Source organism: Aspergillus foveolatus (genome assembly GCF_047715535.1).
Source record: "Aspergillus foveolatus strain CBS 279.81 unplaced genomic scaffold BDW70scaffold_37, whole genome shotgun sequence".
NCBI lineage: Eukaryota > Fungi > Ascomycota > Eurotiomycetes > Eurotiales > Aspergillaceae > Aspergillus > Aspergillus foveolatus.
This window is the reverse complement of record NW_027396101.1, coordinates 153,991-167,286: the sequence shown is the minus strand read 5'-3', so window position 1 is coordinate 167,286 and position 13,296 is coordinate 153,991. Positions and strand designations below refer to the sequence as shown.

At 50.4% G+C, this 13,296-nt stretch overlaps 7 protein-coding genes across 7 annotated transcripts; 4 read left to right on the top strand and 3 right to left on the bottom strand.

Moving 5' to 3' along the window:
- Nucleotides 1–85: 85 nt before the first annotated feature.
- On the bottom strand, nucleotides 86–797 carry BDW70DRAFT_139594 (protein kish). The gene is made up of 4 exons (XM_073737420.1): nucleotides 653–797; nucleotides 445–554; nucleotides 308–389; nucleotides 86–240 (listed from the first exon to the last, which is right to left on the bottom strand). The coding sequence occupies exons 1-4, from the start codon at nucleotides 653–655 to the stop codon at nucleotides 217–219; spliced, it is 219 nt and encodes a 72-aa protein (XP_073594424.1). The 5' UTR covers nucleotides 656–797; the 3' UTR covers nucleotides 86–216.
- A 139-nt stretch (nucleotides 798–936) lies between these two features.
- BDW70DRAFT_139593 (putative transcription initiation factor TFIID subunit 13) lies at nucleotides 937–1,992 on the top strand. Its single transcript, XM_073737419.1, has 2 exons — nucleotides 937–1,221; nucleotides 1,296–1,992. The coding sequence occupies exons 1-2, from the start codon at nucleotides 1,161–1,163 to the stop codon at nucleotides 1,742–1,744; spliced, it is 510 nt and encodes a 169-aa protein (XP_073594423.1). The 5' UTR covers nucleotides 937–1,160; the 3' UTR covers nucleotides 1,745–1,992.
- Nucleotides 1,993–2,057: 65 nt separating this feature from the next.
- Nucleotides 2,058–3,644, bottom strand: BDW70DRAFT_79139 (eukaryotic translation initiation factor 3 subunit F). The gene is made up of 3 exons (XM_073744864.1): nucleotides 3,414–3,644; nucleotides 2,645–3,357; nucleotides 2,058–2,591 (listed from the first exon to the last, which is right to left on the bottom strand). Exons 1-3 carry the CDS (start codon nucleotides 3,516–3,518, stop codon nucleotides 2,372–2,374), a joined length of 1,038 nt encoding a protein of 345 aa, XP_073594422.1. The 5' UTR covers nucleotides 3,519–3,644; the 3' UTR covers nucleotides 2,058–2,371.
- A 157-nt stretch (nucleotides 3,645–3,801) lies between these two features.
- Nucleotides 3,802–6,160, top strand: BDW70DRAFT_161506 (U3 small nucleolar RNA-associated protein 25; the record flags this gene model as incomplete). Its single annotated transcript, XM_073740989.1, has 5 exons — nucleotides 3,802–3,896; nucleotides 3,950–4,323; nucleotides 4,370–4,569; nucleotides 4,618–5,195; nucleotides 5,242–6,160. The coding sequence occupies 5 exons, from the start codon at nucleotides 3,802–3,804 to the stop codon at nucleotides 6,158–6,160; spliced, it is 2,166 nt and encodes a 721-aa protein (XP_073594421.1).
- Nucleotides 6,161–6,855: 695 nt separating this feature from the next.
- Nucleotides 6,856–8,215, top strand: BDW70DRAFT_161505 (DMT family transporter; the record flags this gene model as incomplete). The annotated part of the gene is made up of 2 exons (XM_073740988.1): nucleotides 6,856–7,149; nucleotides 7,223–8,215. The coding sequence occupies 2 exons, from the start codon at nucleotides 6,856–6,858 to the stop codon at nucleotides 8,213–8,215; spliced, it is 1,287 nt and encodes a 428-aa protein (XP_073594420.1).
- A 916-nt stretch (nucleotides 8,216–9,131) lies between these two features.
- Nucleotides 9,132–10,750, top strand: BDW70DRAFT_139587 (uncharacterized protein). Its single transcript, XM_073737418.1, has one exon. The coding sequence runs from the start codon at nucleotides 9,237–9,239 to the stop codon at nucleotides 10,485–10,487; it is 1,251 nt and encodes a 416-aa protein (XP_073594419.1). The 5' UTR covers nucleotides 9,132–9,236; the 3' UTR covers nucleotides 10,488–10,750.
- Nucleotides 10,751–10,821: 71 nt separating this feature from the next.
- Nucleotides 10,822–13,165, bottom strand: BDW70DRAFT_139586 (choline-phosphate cytidylyltransferase). Its single transcript, XM_073737417.1, has 4 exons — nucleotides 12,331–13,165; nucleotides 11,907–12,257; nucleotides 11,463–11,859; nucleotides 10,822–11,410 (listed from the first exon to the last, which is right to left on the bottom strand). The coding sequence occupies exons 1-4, from the start codon at nucleotides 12,819–12,821 to the stop codon at nucleotides 11,294–11,296; spliced, it is 1,356 nt and encodes a 451-aa protein (XP_073594418.1). The 5' UTR covers nucleotides 12,822–13,165; the 3' UTR covers nucleotides 10,822–11,293.
- Nucleotides 13,166–13,296: the final 131 nt, after the last annotated feature.

The window sequence follows — 13,296 nt, the reverse complement described above, 5'->3', positions numbered from 1 at the left end:
TCAGTGGGTTCGCAGCATATAACTAGGAATCGATCAAAGATCGGGACATGGGATATGTATATATGTATAGTAGCTGACGGTGCAATTCAATGCTTTACAATAATATTGAATTTGTATTTAGATAATCTCATAACACAACGCCATGATAACGAAGACCGTCCCAACCAAGAACGCCAAGTTACTCAAAGGGTTTCATTTCCCTCAAGCACGTCTCATTCAACCACCAAAGAAGATGGAGACCTGAATAACAAGCATATTAGAACTACTGTACTTCCTGAACCAATCCGGCCCCGTATTAAGCACTTACAGCCATCAGAACACAACATATGCTAACGTATGGGCTCAGCCGTTCTCCTATTCGAGCGCATTTCCAAAAAATACCGAAAAATCTGTCATTTCTTGGTTAGCAACCCCCTGTAATTGAACCTAAAGTGAGTATTCTACCCATTTTGGTTGCGGTCCATGATCCCGGGCATGATCGAATGAGCATATGCACTCGTGCAGATTATGAGAAGGAAGACGAGGAGGAGGGATTGAAAATTGAATAGAGCCGACTGCAGGCCTTATCAGTAAACTTGTCAAGGTATGACTGCACACTATTTTCTCAGTAGCTCTAGGCCTGGGCGAGCATATGGGTGTTGTCCTAACTTACCATCTTAACGACACGGAGGAGTGACCCGGGTAGTTCGAGATCAACAGAGCACCCCAAAAAGACAGTAAGCGCAAGACAGCAAATAACAAGTTATTTCGCAAGGCGCAGAGTCGGCTGGTAACTCACTTCAGGCGTCTTGAAGAACATGTCCCGCAACACACTTCAAGTGTTCAGTGTTCTGCCGTGATGCATGCACCAACGGCTCTCACCGCCGGCGGGCAGCGTTCGCCGCTGTCTCTATAGACCCGACCCTTAACTACGCCATCAACCTATTTTCAGAGCCGGTTCTCACCACAATCGGGAACTGCTCCATCGCACCTACAAATTAGGGCTTCTGTAGGCCTTCTTCCAATTAGATCCCGGTGATGTGCTTACGGTGCTCGCTTCCTCTCGGTCGTGGAATCGACAAATCAGCAACCTAATTTGCGCTGGATATCAACCGGCATTCAAACCCAGCTCTGCGTGCAATATCCGCAAATACGAAGCAGCTTTTGAAGCGAATAAGAAGATGGCCGAACCTAGAGCCCGTGCCGCTAGGCACAAAGGGCAGATGAACTTTCCATCGGAATGTTGGTTCTTCTCACTTGTCTTCTTGTGAGGCTCGTAATTTTTGTGACTTTCATACTAATCAGTCTAATTGTAGTGCGCCTTCTCCTCCTAGCCTATGGCGATCCAGCGCCTCATCCGTCTTTTCCTTCCGAGCCCCTTCCTGAAACCGTCCGTGTACTTGACGAAATCGTCACAGACTTCGTGCTAGAGATGTGCCACGGCGCTGCCCAGCACGCGAACTACTCGCGCCGGCAAAAGATTAAAGTAGATGATTTCCGTTTCGCGCTGCGTCGGGATCCGAACAAGCTAGGTCGTGTACAGGAGCTTCTGCGCATGGAGCGCGAGCTGAAAGAGGCTCGGAAGCAATTCGATCAGAACGATGACCAGGTTGGGAATCTCAAGGATGCTGCTGGGAAAAGAGGCCTTGACGATCTAGGTGATGGTGGGGACGGGAAGAAGTCGAAGGGTAAGGGGAAGAAGGGAGCTAGGCGGGATTCGGATGCTACTGAGGATACGTCCATGGCGAAGAAGAGGAAGGTTTAAGAAGGATGCAAGGGCGCACTGCCCGTTTATTTTCGTCTGGTTTCCATTTGAGGCGTCAGGGATCAGGTTCTGATATTCACTTACTACACGACATAGCGTCTGCATTGGATGGCGTTCAGTTTGGTGCGGTGTTAATTCCCAAGTCATGCAATCGATTTCAACTCCAATGACTATTCCAGTTCTGTTCAGGTTTACTGCATGTGTTATATCTGAAATACGCGTATAGTAAATGTAACTACAGCATTACTTCCTTTGCCAACATATGATCTAGTATTATTCATGAATAGCATCTCTTTCATTTTCGTAGCCCTTTACTCTGAATAAGGCCAGACTCCCATACGCCGCGGTCTTTTTAGCTCCCTCATTGCTATCGTGTCGTTTCTGTCGCTGTTCCCTGACCCTGCCGCTGTTCCTTGGCTCTTGAGCTCCCAACCAAGCTGTATGACACAAACATAATCCAAAAGATGGTGAGGAAGTGGAATAGAAGCGGCATGGAAGACTTTTCGAAGTACCCTAGGCACATAACGGCAAGGAATTTAAATGGAGTGGTTGCATGAGGGAAAAGAAATGCCCGAGAACAGCTGAAAGAGAAATGCAAAGGTATCTTCATAGTGAAATCTAATCATCCTATGCGCGACCTTCCTCAGCACCCCGCTCTTGGTTGCGTTGTTGCCCACCACGGCCTCCCTTGCCTCGCTGATTACGCTGGGTACCACCTTGCTCTGCGTTACCAGACTCGCCGCCAAGGGTGAGTTGAGCAGTTGCAAGCCGGTTAGAAAGCTCCATCTGTGTGCGAATGGTGTTTGCCAGGTACGAGACCACCAGGACGTCCTGGATGTGGTTGTTACTAGAATATGGTTAGTAAGCTGGTACAATATCATAGGAAAGTGTGGCTCATACAAGTCACGCTCAATATCAGCAGGCTCAACCTTGGGAGCCAAGGCAAGAGCATTGAGCAGGAACTGGCCCAATGCTGTAGAGGCGGGAGCCTCCTCATCGATGACCGACTCGACGTATCGAGAAACCCTGTCAATCATACCAAGAACCTCCTCGATCGCACGCTCCAGGGCCTCAATATCGGTGAAGAGGGAGGTGGATCGCTCCTCTGAATCCCGAGCCGCAGCGATGGCCTCCAAGCCGCTCTTCTCGGCTTCGCCGTACCGAATCTCGTGGGGCACAGGAATAAAGGCAGCACTGTCGGCAGCCCTCTCGGCGGTCACACCAACTGGCGCAGAGATATAGGCGCGGGTTTCGATATCTTTTCCGGGTTCGGTAGAGACAGTCAAGTGAACGGCCGGGTGAGGCCATGTGCCGTCGCCCTGGCCGCTGTAGAAATTTTGGATCAAGGCGGAGAAGGTGTTCAGCTCGGACGAGGTAGCGTACCAACCCACAAGAACCTCCCTGGGATTCGCTTTGAGATGCAGGGCAAGCATCTGCTTCTGGTATTCCATGTCCACCTCAACCTGGTCTGTCGTCTCCGTGTGTCCAACAGCGAACGTGCTACGAATTTCCACCTCGGTGCCATCCTCAGACCGGGTTCCCAGAAGAGTTCCAATTACGCGTTCCTGATCAGCGTTACGGCGAAGAGAGTGGTCGAGGATCGAGAAAAGGGCCTGAATAGCAAATTAGCGACGAAATTCTTGATCCTCCTCAAACAAAGGGGTTGTACCTGAGGCTGGATGACAACGTTCAAGGGAGCAGTTGTGGGTGCAGACCCCGCCAGGACAGGGCCTAGAGGACGGGAAAGGTGCAGGAAAGAATCTGTCTCAGCCATGATTGTAGGACAAAAGGAAGCAGAAATAATCGAACAAGCCCTCTAGAAATTGGTGTCTCTGCTGTCGCCGGTGCTGGGAGTGGAGTTTTCTCTTTAACCCAAATCTTCCGGCCCGCTGGACTTCGGCGGCGGAGGTTCTTCTGCGAGGCTCAAATTGTTGTGCGCGCTCCGGATTTCACGCTAAGATAAGATAAGCAAGCAAAAGTAAACCCGAAAAACCAGCACGGTTTTTTCTTGTTGGACAAGCTACGTGAATCGCGCTACAGAATATAAGATTACAGAGATGCCTTTTAGGGGCGGCGGTCAAAAAGGACGTGGTAGAGGCCCTGTGAGGCGAAAAGGCCCTGGCTTCACCGCATCTCGTGTCGACGAAGTAGAGTATGTTGAGGTCCACGATTGTCCAGTATACACTATCTGACAGCTTCACTCAGGACCGAGAGCTCTTCAGGTGCGGAAGACCAACCTGAAGAGCAAATTGAAGATGGAGTGCAGGCTGAAGGGTTAGACGATGACGTGCTCTCCGATAGCGACGAAAGCGATGAACAGTCCGGACAGCCGTACAATGAATTGCTTCAATTGCTGCAAGCGAATACGGACAGCAAAGGACCGGCCCGCAAGAAGCGGAAAACAAGTCATCAAAATAAAGAGGGTACCGAGGAGGTTAAAAATACTGTTGAAGTGACCGCCGTTGAAGAAGGCGAGGAACCCCTGGACGCCGAGCTGCAGCAGCAGGAACCGGACGAAGAAGGTGACTTGGAAGAGGGCGATGGGGACGTACAAGAAGATAGCGACGACGAGGAGAGTGGTAAGTGAAATTCTTCTGTCTAGTGGATCAGATTCTGACTTGGCAGAAAATGACCCTTTCGAGTCGCACTTCTCTAGCCCAGATGAGAGCGAACTGTCTCAGAAGATCAAGGCTGCATCAGAGAATAAGTGGAAAAATGCAAAGAAGGAGCTTCCTGGAGGACTGAAGATCTGGCGTTCAATTCCAGACTGTGGGCAAGATGACGTGCCTTTGCTCGCAGGGATGAAAAGCATGTCAAGTGTGAAGGTGAGTTACTTCAACCATTTTCGGTTCATCTTAGCTGACACAGGACAGGTCAAGAGAAAGCTCAGGTCATCTGTGACCGAACGTATTCCAAGCCTCAGCGGAAACGCCCAACAGGTATCTCCCTACATCTTCGACTACCAGGATGTCCTATACGGCGCTCGAACGACGTCAGAATCTGCCGACATGAGAGACCTGCTAGCGGTGCACGCTACGAACCATGTACTCAAGACGCGGGATCGTGTACTCAAGAACAATGCTCGTGTGGCGAAGGAGCAAGATGCCGACCTCGAGCTGCGCGACCAAGGCTTCACCAGACCGAAAGTTCTGTACCTCCTGCCAACGAGGCAGGCCTGTGTCCGGGTGGTCGAATCTATTACGCGGTTCTTCCAGCCTGAACAGCAAGAGAACAAGAAACGGTTCATTGACGCCTTTTCTGCATCAGATGACCCGTCCTGGGCGGATAAACCGCAGGATTTCCGTGAGCTTTTTGGCGGGAATGATGACGATATGTTCCGAATCGGTCTCAAGTTTACACGAAAGACACTCAAGTTCTTTACTCAATTCTATACCTCGGACCTGATCCTTGCCAGTCCGCTGGGCCTGCGAACCATCATGGATCAGGCAGAGTACGTCTCCTAGTACAAGTATTCAGTTGGTTACTGACTTTTGCAGTGTCAAAAAACGAGACCACGATTTCTTATCCTCCGTCGAAGTGGTTATCGTTGACCATACCGATGCACTACTTATGCAGAACTGGGACCATGTTTCCTACATCTTGAAACATCTCAATCTTCAGCCGAAGGAAGCTCACGGCTGCGACTTCAGTCGCGTTCGAACATGGTATTTGGACAACAATGCACGATATGTCCGACAGCTGATCCTGCTTTCCTCCTTCATAACCCCCGAGATCAACTCCGTCTTCTCGACACACATGCACAATGTCTTTGGGAAGGTTAAATTAAACCCTATCCATAACGGAGCCATTGCAGAGCTGCCGCTCCCTGTTCCCGTGAAGCAAACCTTCACCCGCTTCGACTGCCTCTCACCAACCAAAGACCCAGATGCTCGATTCAAGCACTTCACCACCACCATTCTGTCCACTCTAGTACGCAACATCACTACCAGCCGCAACAAAGCCAGCGCAGGGGGCACTCTTATCTTTATTCCGTCCTACCTCGATTTCGTCCGGCTGCGCAACTACTTTGCCACATCCCAGCAAACAACCAACGTCTCCTTTGGCGCGATATCCGAATACACCGAACCCCGGGAAATCAGCCGCGCACGGTCTTATTTCATGACTGGCCGGCAGTCGGTGTTGCTCTACACCGAACGACTGCATCATTTCCGCCGTTTCCGGATTCGTGGGGTCAAGCGGATCATTATGTACGGTATGCCCGATAACCCGGTCTTCTGGGGCGAGATTGTAGGTTTCCTAGGCCTGGACCCGGCTGGCGTTGTTGAGGCTGCTGAGGGAGGAGTTCGCGCGTTGTTCTCCAAGTACGATGCGCTGAAGCTGGAGCGCATTGTTGGAACGAAGAGGGTGGGAAATATGTTGCGCGAGAAGGGTGGTGATACCTTTACTTTCATGTAGAAGATTTGCACACATATAAGTATAGAAGAGTCATCGGGTGCAGTTCAACTACGATAGCGCTACTTCCCTAGCTGATCGCCTGCGTGGTGATCAGTGATCTGGCTTATCTTAGCCTTAGCATTTAACCTCTATCAAATCCTAAAGTTCAAAGGTTTCTCCGCTGTCCACATCACAGCCAAGGAATTCCAAGTCGAAGAAGGCGCAAGTTGCAAGACACATGCCCATTTGATGCAAAGAATCGACATAGGGACCGACTGAGAAATCTGTGTTTATTACTGTGTCCATTACCAAGTAATAATCGAGTTCACGCGACCTAGGAGCACAGAGTAATTGAATAAGCCATCTTCGCCTCCGCGAACCGGAGTTTGACCGAACACCCTCGACTATTTTTTAGCCGCAGTAAAAGCGTTCTCCAAATTTTTTCTTCTCCCTTGTTTATTGTATCTAATCCATACGACAAAGGTCAAGGGGATTTGTGTGATTGTTATTTGTTTTTGACTATCAGCTTCTACGGATCACTTGTATTCAAAACTGATGAGTCTACGAAATAACGAGTCGCGACTTGCTTCTTTTGCTGCAATCTACCTATAATTCGAATGTTGCCTGCTTATAGTAGCGCTACCAAAGCAACAACAAATTCTACTTTCATCAAGCTCTTTCTCTCGAACTCGTACTTTCTCTCGAATCCGACAGTAATGACAGCATCGACACTTGGGTCGCCCCGTCCTGAGACTGGGGAACGGACACCGTTGCTGCAAGCTGGAAATGGAGTAAGGTCGCCGTCACCTTTACCTCTGGCTTCACCACAGCCACCGGCGCCTTCATTGCCATGGACGGAGAGGGTGCACGACACCGCCACGAATATCTGGCTCCAGGGCAAGGGGATGATCTTGGTACTAATGTCGCAGTTCTTTGGAGCGTCCATGAACTGCATGACCAAGGAGCTGGAGCTGAATGGGAGGAATGGCGAGGGATTCAAGCCGTTTCAGGTACGTCTTTGGTGGCGTGGAATACAGATTGTTGGGCGGTAGTCTTGAGTGCGCAGAAAACTAACTTCTGTAGATTCTTTTCGCCCGTATGTCGATCACTGTTACAGCGAGCTACCTGTACATGTGGTATGCGAAAGTGCCGCAGCCGTTTGGTAACCGCTCCACTTTCCCTCTCCTTCTCTGCCGCGCGATCAGTGGCTTCGTCGGCGTGTACGGGCTATATTATTCTGTCCAGTATCTGCCACTTTCCGAGGCGACGGTGTTGACCTTTCTCGCGCCAATTCTAAGCTGCTATGCTTGCTCCCATTTCCTTCCCGGCGAGATTTTCACCCGTAAGCAGCAGTTAGCTGGATTCATCTCGTTGATAGGCGTCGTTTTGATTGCACGGCCCTTTGCTTTCTTGCAGCCTGCCGCTGACGATAGTGCGGAGTCTATCGAAAGAAAGATGGATCATCCTGGCGAAGCAGACCAAGGCCATCGCGTAATGGCAGTGACTATGGGAATGATAGGGGTCCTCGGTGCCTCGTCCGCATACGCATCAATCCGAATGATCGGACAGCGGTGTCACCCGCTGGTTTCGGTCACATACTTTTCACTGGTGACGACAGTTGTTTCTGCCATTGCAATCGTGTTCCTTCCTTCAATATCCTTAGAACTGCCCGGGACGCCGCTGGAATGGACTCTGCTCATTCTGCTCGGTGTCTGCGGATTCCTGCTGCAGTTTCTTCTAACTGCCGGGCTATCATATGTACCTCCCCCACCCCGAGTTCGCGATACGTCTGCGCTTCATCAGCAGTTCAACGAAGCGGATAATGCTTCAAAGTCAGAAACAATCAAACCCGCCCGCTCTTCATCTGGAACAAAAGCTACCACCATGCTCTACACCCAGATGCTGTTCGCGCTGTTTTATGATGCCGCTGTCTGGGGGAGTACGTTGTCGGCTGTCAGTTGGATCGGATCCGCGTTGATCCTCTGCAGTGCCCTCTATGTGGCCACCGCGCGAGATTCTCCAGCGCCAGCACATACATCCGAAAGTGAGGAGAGCGCGGGGGAGATTACACGCTAAAATACCGAAGTGGGTTCGAGCTCGGCTTGGACAACCATACCGCACGAACTTTGACTTATCTAGACAGAAACGCAGAGCTTGGGAAGTCGCACCATTTGCACGCAGCAAAAAAGAGGGAAAAAAAAGAGGAGTGGAGTGCAGCGAGCTAGCGCACGTCGTGCACTCGAGGTAAGCGAGGTGGCGGGTTGAGGCATTTGCTCGCAGGACAGTACTCCGAAGGAAGAGTGTCAGCTTCAGTATAGTATGTATATTTCTACACCTAGATACCTAGTTGTTGATTACGAGCGATACGATAGACATGATAAAAAAGACTTGACGCAATATGATGTGAATAACTGTTTGAATTGAGGTTTTGCAGGTACACTATTAAGCCTCTACAGCAGAGAAGAGTGGTGGTCAGAGCAGACGAAATCGCGAATAGCTAAGCTCCACTGCTCTAGGCTTCTTCCAGCCTAGCCGCAATTCTATACGGCGGGCCAAGTCCGCCGGGCCTGAGCTAGGCTCAATTGCAGTTAGCGAGCTTCCTACGCCCCATCGCCCGGTCGATCATTGGCACCAGCCCGCATCACCGCCCGCAGCCACCCTGCAGCTTAACGTCATATGTTGCACTTAAGCCACCGAAGTCTCCCGAATCACACTGCTGGATTGGCCCGAGGGTGACCGGTGCACCAATGATCGAGCGCGAGCTATCCGGGATGAAACGCATAACGCGCTGGGTGGCATTATGTGGCTTTCAGCCATTGATGGAAGAGGTTAGTGTGTCCCTGAACCTTAAGGCTCTAAACAGATTGAGATGAAGAAAATGGAGCGTGGGTGGAGCTATCACCTTGCCTTAAGAGCGAGACTGGGTGGTAAGGTATGTGGGGAGGTATATAAAGGAACGACGAAGCTGAGTCCATATAGATGGCTTGTTATCATTTGATTGCCCTTTTATCAATCATTTTTTCTTTGTTAACCATCTCTTCAGATCTTTATACATTGTCTGCATAGATCGATAGACTCACTACTGACCATTATTACAATGCGCCATTTCGACGCCTGGATCCTTCGCGATCCTTACTCTATTTTCCATTACTATTCAACCGGCCACCGCTGGAAAGAAACAATCCGGGACCTGATTCAAGCCCGGCAAATCTGCGCACCGCTCTCGCTCAATAATGCCTCCTCTGCGCCGTCTTCCCCCGTCGACCCTTTCTCCAAAACGCATCCAATGAACCCTCAGTCAGCAAGCGCCTTCATCACGAAACTGCCCCTTGAAATCCGGCTCATGATCTACGAGTACGCCTTTGGCGACCAGGTTGTCCATCTTGTCCAGGTGAAGGATAAGATTCGGCATGTACGCTGCAGGAATACCACCTCCAGTTTGGATAAGAATCGGCGCTGTTGCCCCGTTACGCCGGCGAGGTGGCGCGCGAACGGTCTAACTGCTTCTGCTTCTTCTTTTTCTTCTTCTGCAGCGTCTGCTTCACTAGCAGACAATGCCAGCAGCAATATGCTCTATCCACATACCCACCCGTCATTGCCATCCACCCTAAGTAACTCGTCCACGGCCCTCCTCCGTACTTGCCGGTCCATCTATGCCGAAGCATCGTCAATCCTCTACAAGAACTCGACCTTCGATGTGGACGACCTGACGACATTCATCGCCTTCAGCCTGTCCATTTCGTCCGAGCATCTCGCGACGATCAAGAAGTTGACGATCCAATGGACGCCAGTCTGGCAACCCATGGCAGGCGAGGAACATAAGAGCTCGATCTACTCACACACACATAACGACCGACTTTGGACTTTGTTTTGGAATCGGGTTGCAGCTTTAGCCGGATTAGAGGAGTTGGCTCTTAGTGTTGATCTGGGTTCGTTTGCGGCTGCTAATGCTGGTGCGAACGCTGGCCCAGGCAATGGAAATGAAAATGGCGGAGGAGGGCTGATTGGAGGGAGCAGGCTTCGTCTCTCCATCGCTGAGCCCTGGGTTGCGCCCTTGCTGTGTGTCAGAGGCCTGACGTCCTTCGAGCTAGGAATCACAGCGAAATGCGATGCCGCTGCGAAGCACTTTCTCGAGGGCAGTTTGGTACGCGATGCCGTGACACTAAGGGACCATTTGCGCGCGGTTATGTGTTCGCCACGGGAGGCAGAGTTGCCTCTTCTACCTGGGGTAGAGGTGCAGGACTTGTCAATGCAATTGGAGTTGCTAAGACGGTGTGCTGCTGAGATGGAGATGGAAAGAGAGGATCAACGGGGGATTAGGCCGAGGTTGGCTATTACTGCTGCTTGATGGCGATGATGACCGCTGTCATGCATGGAATTTGTGTTGGACTCTTATTTATTATTGATACCCTGTGATTTTCGTTGAGCACCCTACTTAGTGAGGTTTTATCAATAGCTTGGAGCTTGGGCTTACTCTGGACTACGTTCATGCATCTAGACTGACAGGGGCACTCGGCTTAGAACAGACAGGAAAGCACATAGTTTGTTCATATTCGAGCCAAGCACTAATGTTTCTTTCCTTTCCCTCATTCCGATACTCATGTTACTGATCATAATATTTCAACCCATATTGAAATCGTAGCGACCCTTCTAGCATCGACTTATAATTCACGACATATAACTCTATGCTGAAGATAACATTCCGATCTATTACTATTATCTTTCTCTACAAATAGCCATGTTTCCCAGCATAAAGTAATAATCGATACGAGGATGAAAACACGGACGGAAAGGTGAGCCTTCAATTTCGTCCGAATCCCATGCACGCATATACTAATATCAAATTCATGGAATCAGAATTTCCGCTCGTGCTGTTTCCCCTCATGCTTGTCCTTTGAGTGTTGTACAGAGATGCAAATGTCGGTTTCATGCAGTTGAATATCAAGAATATGGTTCCCCGGCCAGTCTGGACATCCGTATTATTAATCGAGAGGATGTTGGATATAAACGGAGATGAAAGAAAGATAAGCCCTGGGTTACCATGAGTGGTACCAGAGCGCTTGTCTTATGTGCCGATATGACCTAAGATTGCCTCGAAGATGAAGATCATGAATGGAACCTCGCCGGTTCGACACATTCAGGTGGACTGCCAGTTTACCGCTTAGGTTCGGCAGGTCCCTCACCGTTGCTGCGTTCCAGTTCAGACTCGTGTTCTTCTTCACTGGCCGGTGACTGGCCTCGGCTTTCTAGAAGAGATCGACGACTGCGCATCTGTTATATGTTAATGGCGCTGGGTGACTAGAGCGCATACGAGAAAACATACCCATGCCCTGACGCCCCCGATTAACCCTAAGCTATAGCCTGTGGCGAAATCCGGCTCCCTCCCAGTGATACTTTCCGTGCGACCCAGTGCTTCCACGCGAGAGACATGTGACTTACCACCAGCTGTAGGACTAACAACCCCGCGCGAGCTTCCCCAGTCCATACTGGTCCTCGTGCTAGGAGCTGGACTATTAGGTCTGGAGTTCCACAGTTGGCGCAGCTCTCGACTCAGTTCCTGGCCAGTGTTCGTCCAATTGGTCATGATGCTGTCGCGGAGCTCTGACACGTGTCGCTTGATCTCCAGTTCGTTCTTCTTCAGCCATGAAACATTTAGTTCCTGTCTCGATGCACCACGTTTGAATTGTCGAGAGATGTAGCGGTCGTAGTCGCGAACAATTCTACAAACGTCAGTACGGAAATTACGGGTGGACGAAGACAAACAGACCTTGTAATAACACCCGTGGTACTCACGCCTTCCGTCCGCTGAGTAACCAGGAACTTTCCTTGGGCCTTGATAGGGGCATATATATCGTCTCCCTCCGCGGCCCCGTACGGCAAGTCGTCGTGCGCAACATAGTCAATCTTATGCTCTTCCATGAATTCCGGAGTAACAATCCACGGGCAGTTTGGGAAAACCTCGTCAACCCATTTGCAGTGACGGACACTCTCGGCTCGCTCTGCGCCGCTTAGAACTGTAAGACCTTTCCGCTCATGGGTCTCCTTATCTCCGGTCACACCGACTATAAGGTAAACGTCAGGGAAAGCCTTCTTAGCTTGCTCAAGCTGTCGCATATGACTGTCGAAAACGAATTAGCATGTGCCAATGGAGCCGACTTATCCCAAGTCAAAATGCTAGGCCATATACGCACCCCACGTGAAACAAATCAAAGACGCCGTCTGCATATACTCGCACCGGACGGCCCACAGGTGGCGGATTGGTTTTATATCCACCAGCAGGATCCTGCAGTTTGCCTAGCACTGGTGGTTTCATCAACTCTTCATCGGGCTTCGTATTTACGTGCAATCCAGGCCGAGCTTTGGTGTGTGTTTCGATGTCACTACTGGCCGGTGTGGTTTCGGATGGCTCGCCGGGATCCTCCTTGCTAATTGAAGTGTCCTTTCCCGCATCACCATTTTGTCCTTCGCTCACGGAAGCCTTCCGCGCCCGTTTCGGAGGCGGGTTGTTCGAAGTCTTGACCGGAGAAATTATTGGGCCAGTCGACTCGTCTCCCTCTTCACCGGAAGCATCGCGTGACGATGGTTGCAAGAGATCGGTAGTTGATGATTTAGCGATATCTGCTGTGGACAAGTGTTGGGAGTCGGCGCGCTTACGTTTGCTGTTGGAGAGCGGAGAAGACATGGTGTTGGACTGAGGGAGCACTGCTCAACTTCTGTCAGTAGGTAGCGGGATATAGGAGTGTTTAAGGAGGGTAATTGGAGAACGAGGGAGGCCCGAAGGAAGGCGTGAGTTGGTCGAAGCGTGGGGGGATAGCTGGTGAAGATGACGGAACGTAAAAGAAGAGTGACGGGAGCCGCTGGAGCTGCTCGCGTTTGCCGGCTCGTCTTCCGGTTCAGGGAAAAACAGTCGCAATCTAGTTCAGCGGCGATGGAGGATATCGAATAACATTGAGAAACAGCAGGAAGAAAGAAAAAAAGCTTTTCGATATCAGTGTCTTCCCTAATTTTCTAAAAAGGGGCAGAAAAAAATTCGAATCACCAAAGCAGTAACAGGCACGTGGTGGTAAGACATGTATTGAAATAGATTACCTATCACAGTATAGTATGAAGCCAGTCAAGTGTAATATTGGTAATACCAGTCGAACCCAAATACTAGC

What these genes read in the sequence shown, in the direction of transcription:
- BDW70DRAFT_139594 (XM_073737420.1), bottom strand. An exon ending in ATGGACCGCAACCAAAATGG is followed by an intron (nt 390 to 444) that starts GTAGAATACTCA and finishes AAGAAATGACAG; the next exon opens with ATTTTTCGGTATTTTTTGGA. An exon ending in TATGTTGTGTTCTGATGGCT is followed by an intron (nt 241 to 307) that starts GTAAGTGCTTAA and finishes CTTGTTATTCAG; the next exon opens with GTCTCCATCTTCTTTGGTGG.
- BDW70DRAFT_139593 (XM_073737419.1), top strand. Translation starts at nt 1,161, where the DNA reads ATGGCCGAACCTAGAGCCCGTGCCGCTAGGCACAAAGGGCAGATGAAC. An exon ending in GATGAACTTTCCATCGGAAT is followed by an intron (nt 1,222 to 1,295) that starts GTTGGTTCTTCT and finishes GTCTAATTGTAG; the next exon opens with TGCGCCTTCTCCTCCTAGCC.
- BDW70DRAFT_79139 (XM_073744864.1), bottom strand. Translation starts at nt 3,518, where the DNA reads ATGGCTGAGACAGATTCTTTCCTGCACCTTTCCCGTCCTCTAGGCCCT. An exon ending in ACGTTGTCATCCAGCCTCAG is followed by an intron (nt 3,358 to 3,413) that starts GTACAACCCCTT and finishes TTTGCTATTCAG; the next exon opens with GCCCTTTTCTCGATCCTCGA. An exon ending in GCTGATATTGAGCGTGACTT is followed by an intron (nt 2,592 to 2,644) that starts GTATGAGCCACA and finishes ACCATATTCTAG; the next exon opens with TAACAACCACATCCAGGACG.
- BDW70DRAFT_139587 (XM_073737418.1), top strand. Translation starts at nt 9,237, where the DNA reads ATGCGCCATTTCGACGCCTGGATCCTTCGCGATCCTTACTCTATTTTC.
- BDW70DRAFT_139586 (XM_073737417.1), bottom strand. Translation starts at nt 12,821, where the DNA reads ATGTCTTCTCCGCTCTCCAACAGCAAACGTAAGCGCGCCGACTCCCAA. An exon ending in TTTGATTTGTTTCACGTGGG is followed by an intron (nt 12,258 to 12,330) that starts GTGCGTATATGG and finishes CGTTTTCGACAG; the next exon opens with TCATATGCGACAGCTTGAGC. An exon ending in ACCACGGGTGTTATTACAAG is followed by an intron (nt 11,860 to 11,906) that starts GTCTGTTTGTCT and finishes TGACGTTTGTAG; the next exon opens with AATTGTTCGCGACTACGACC.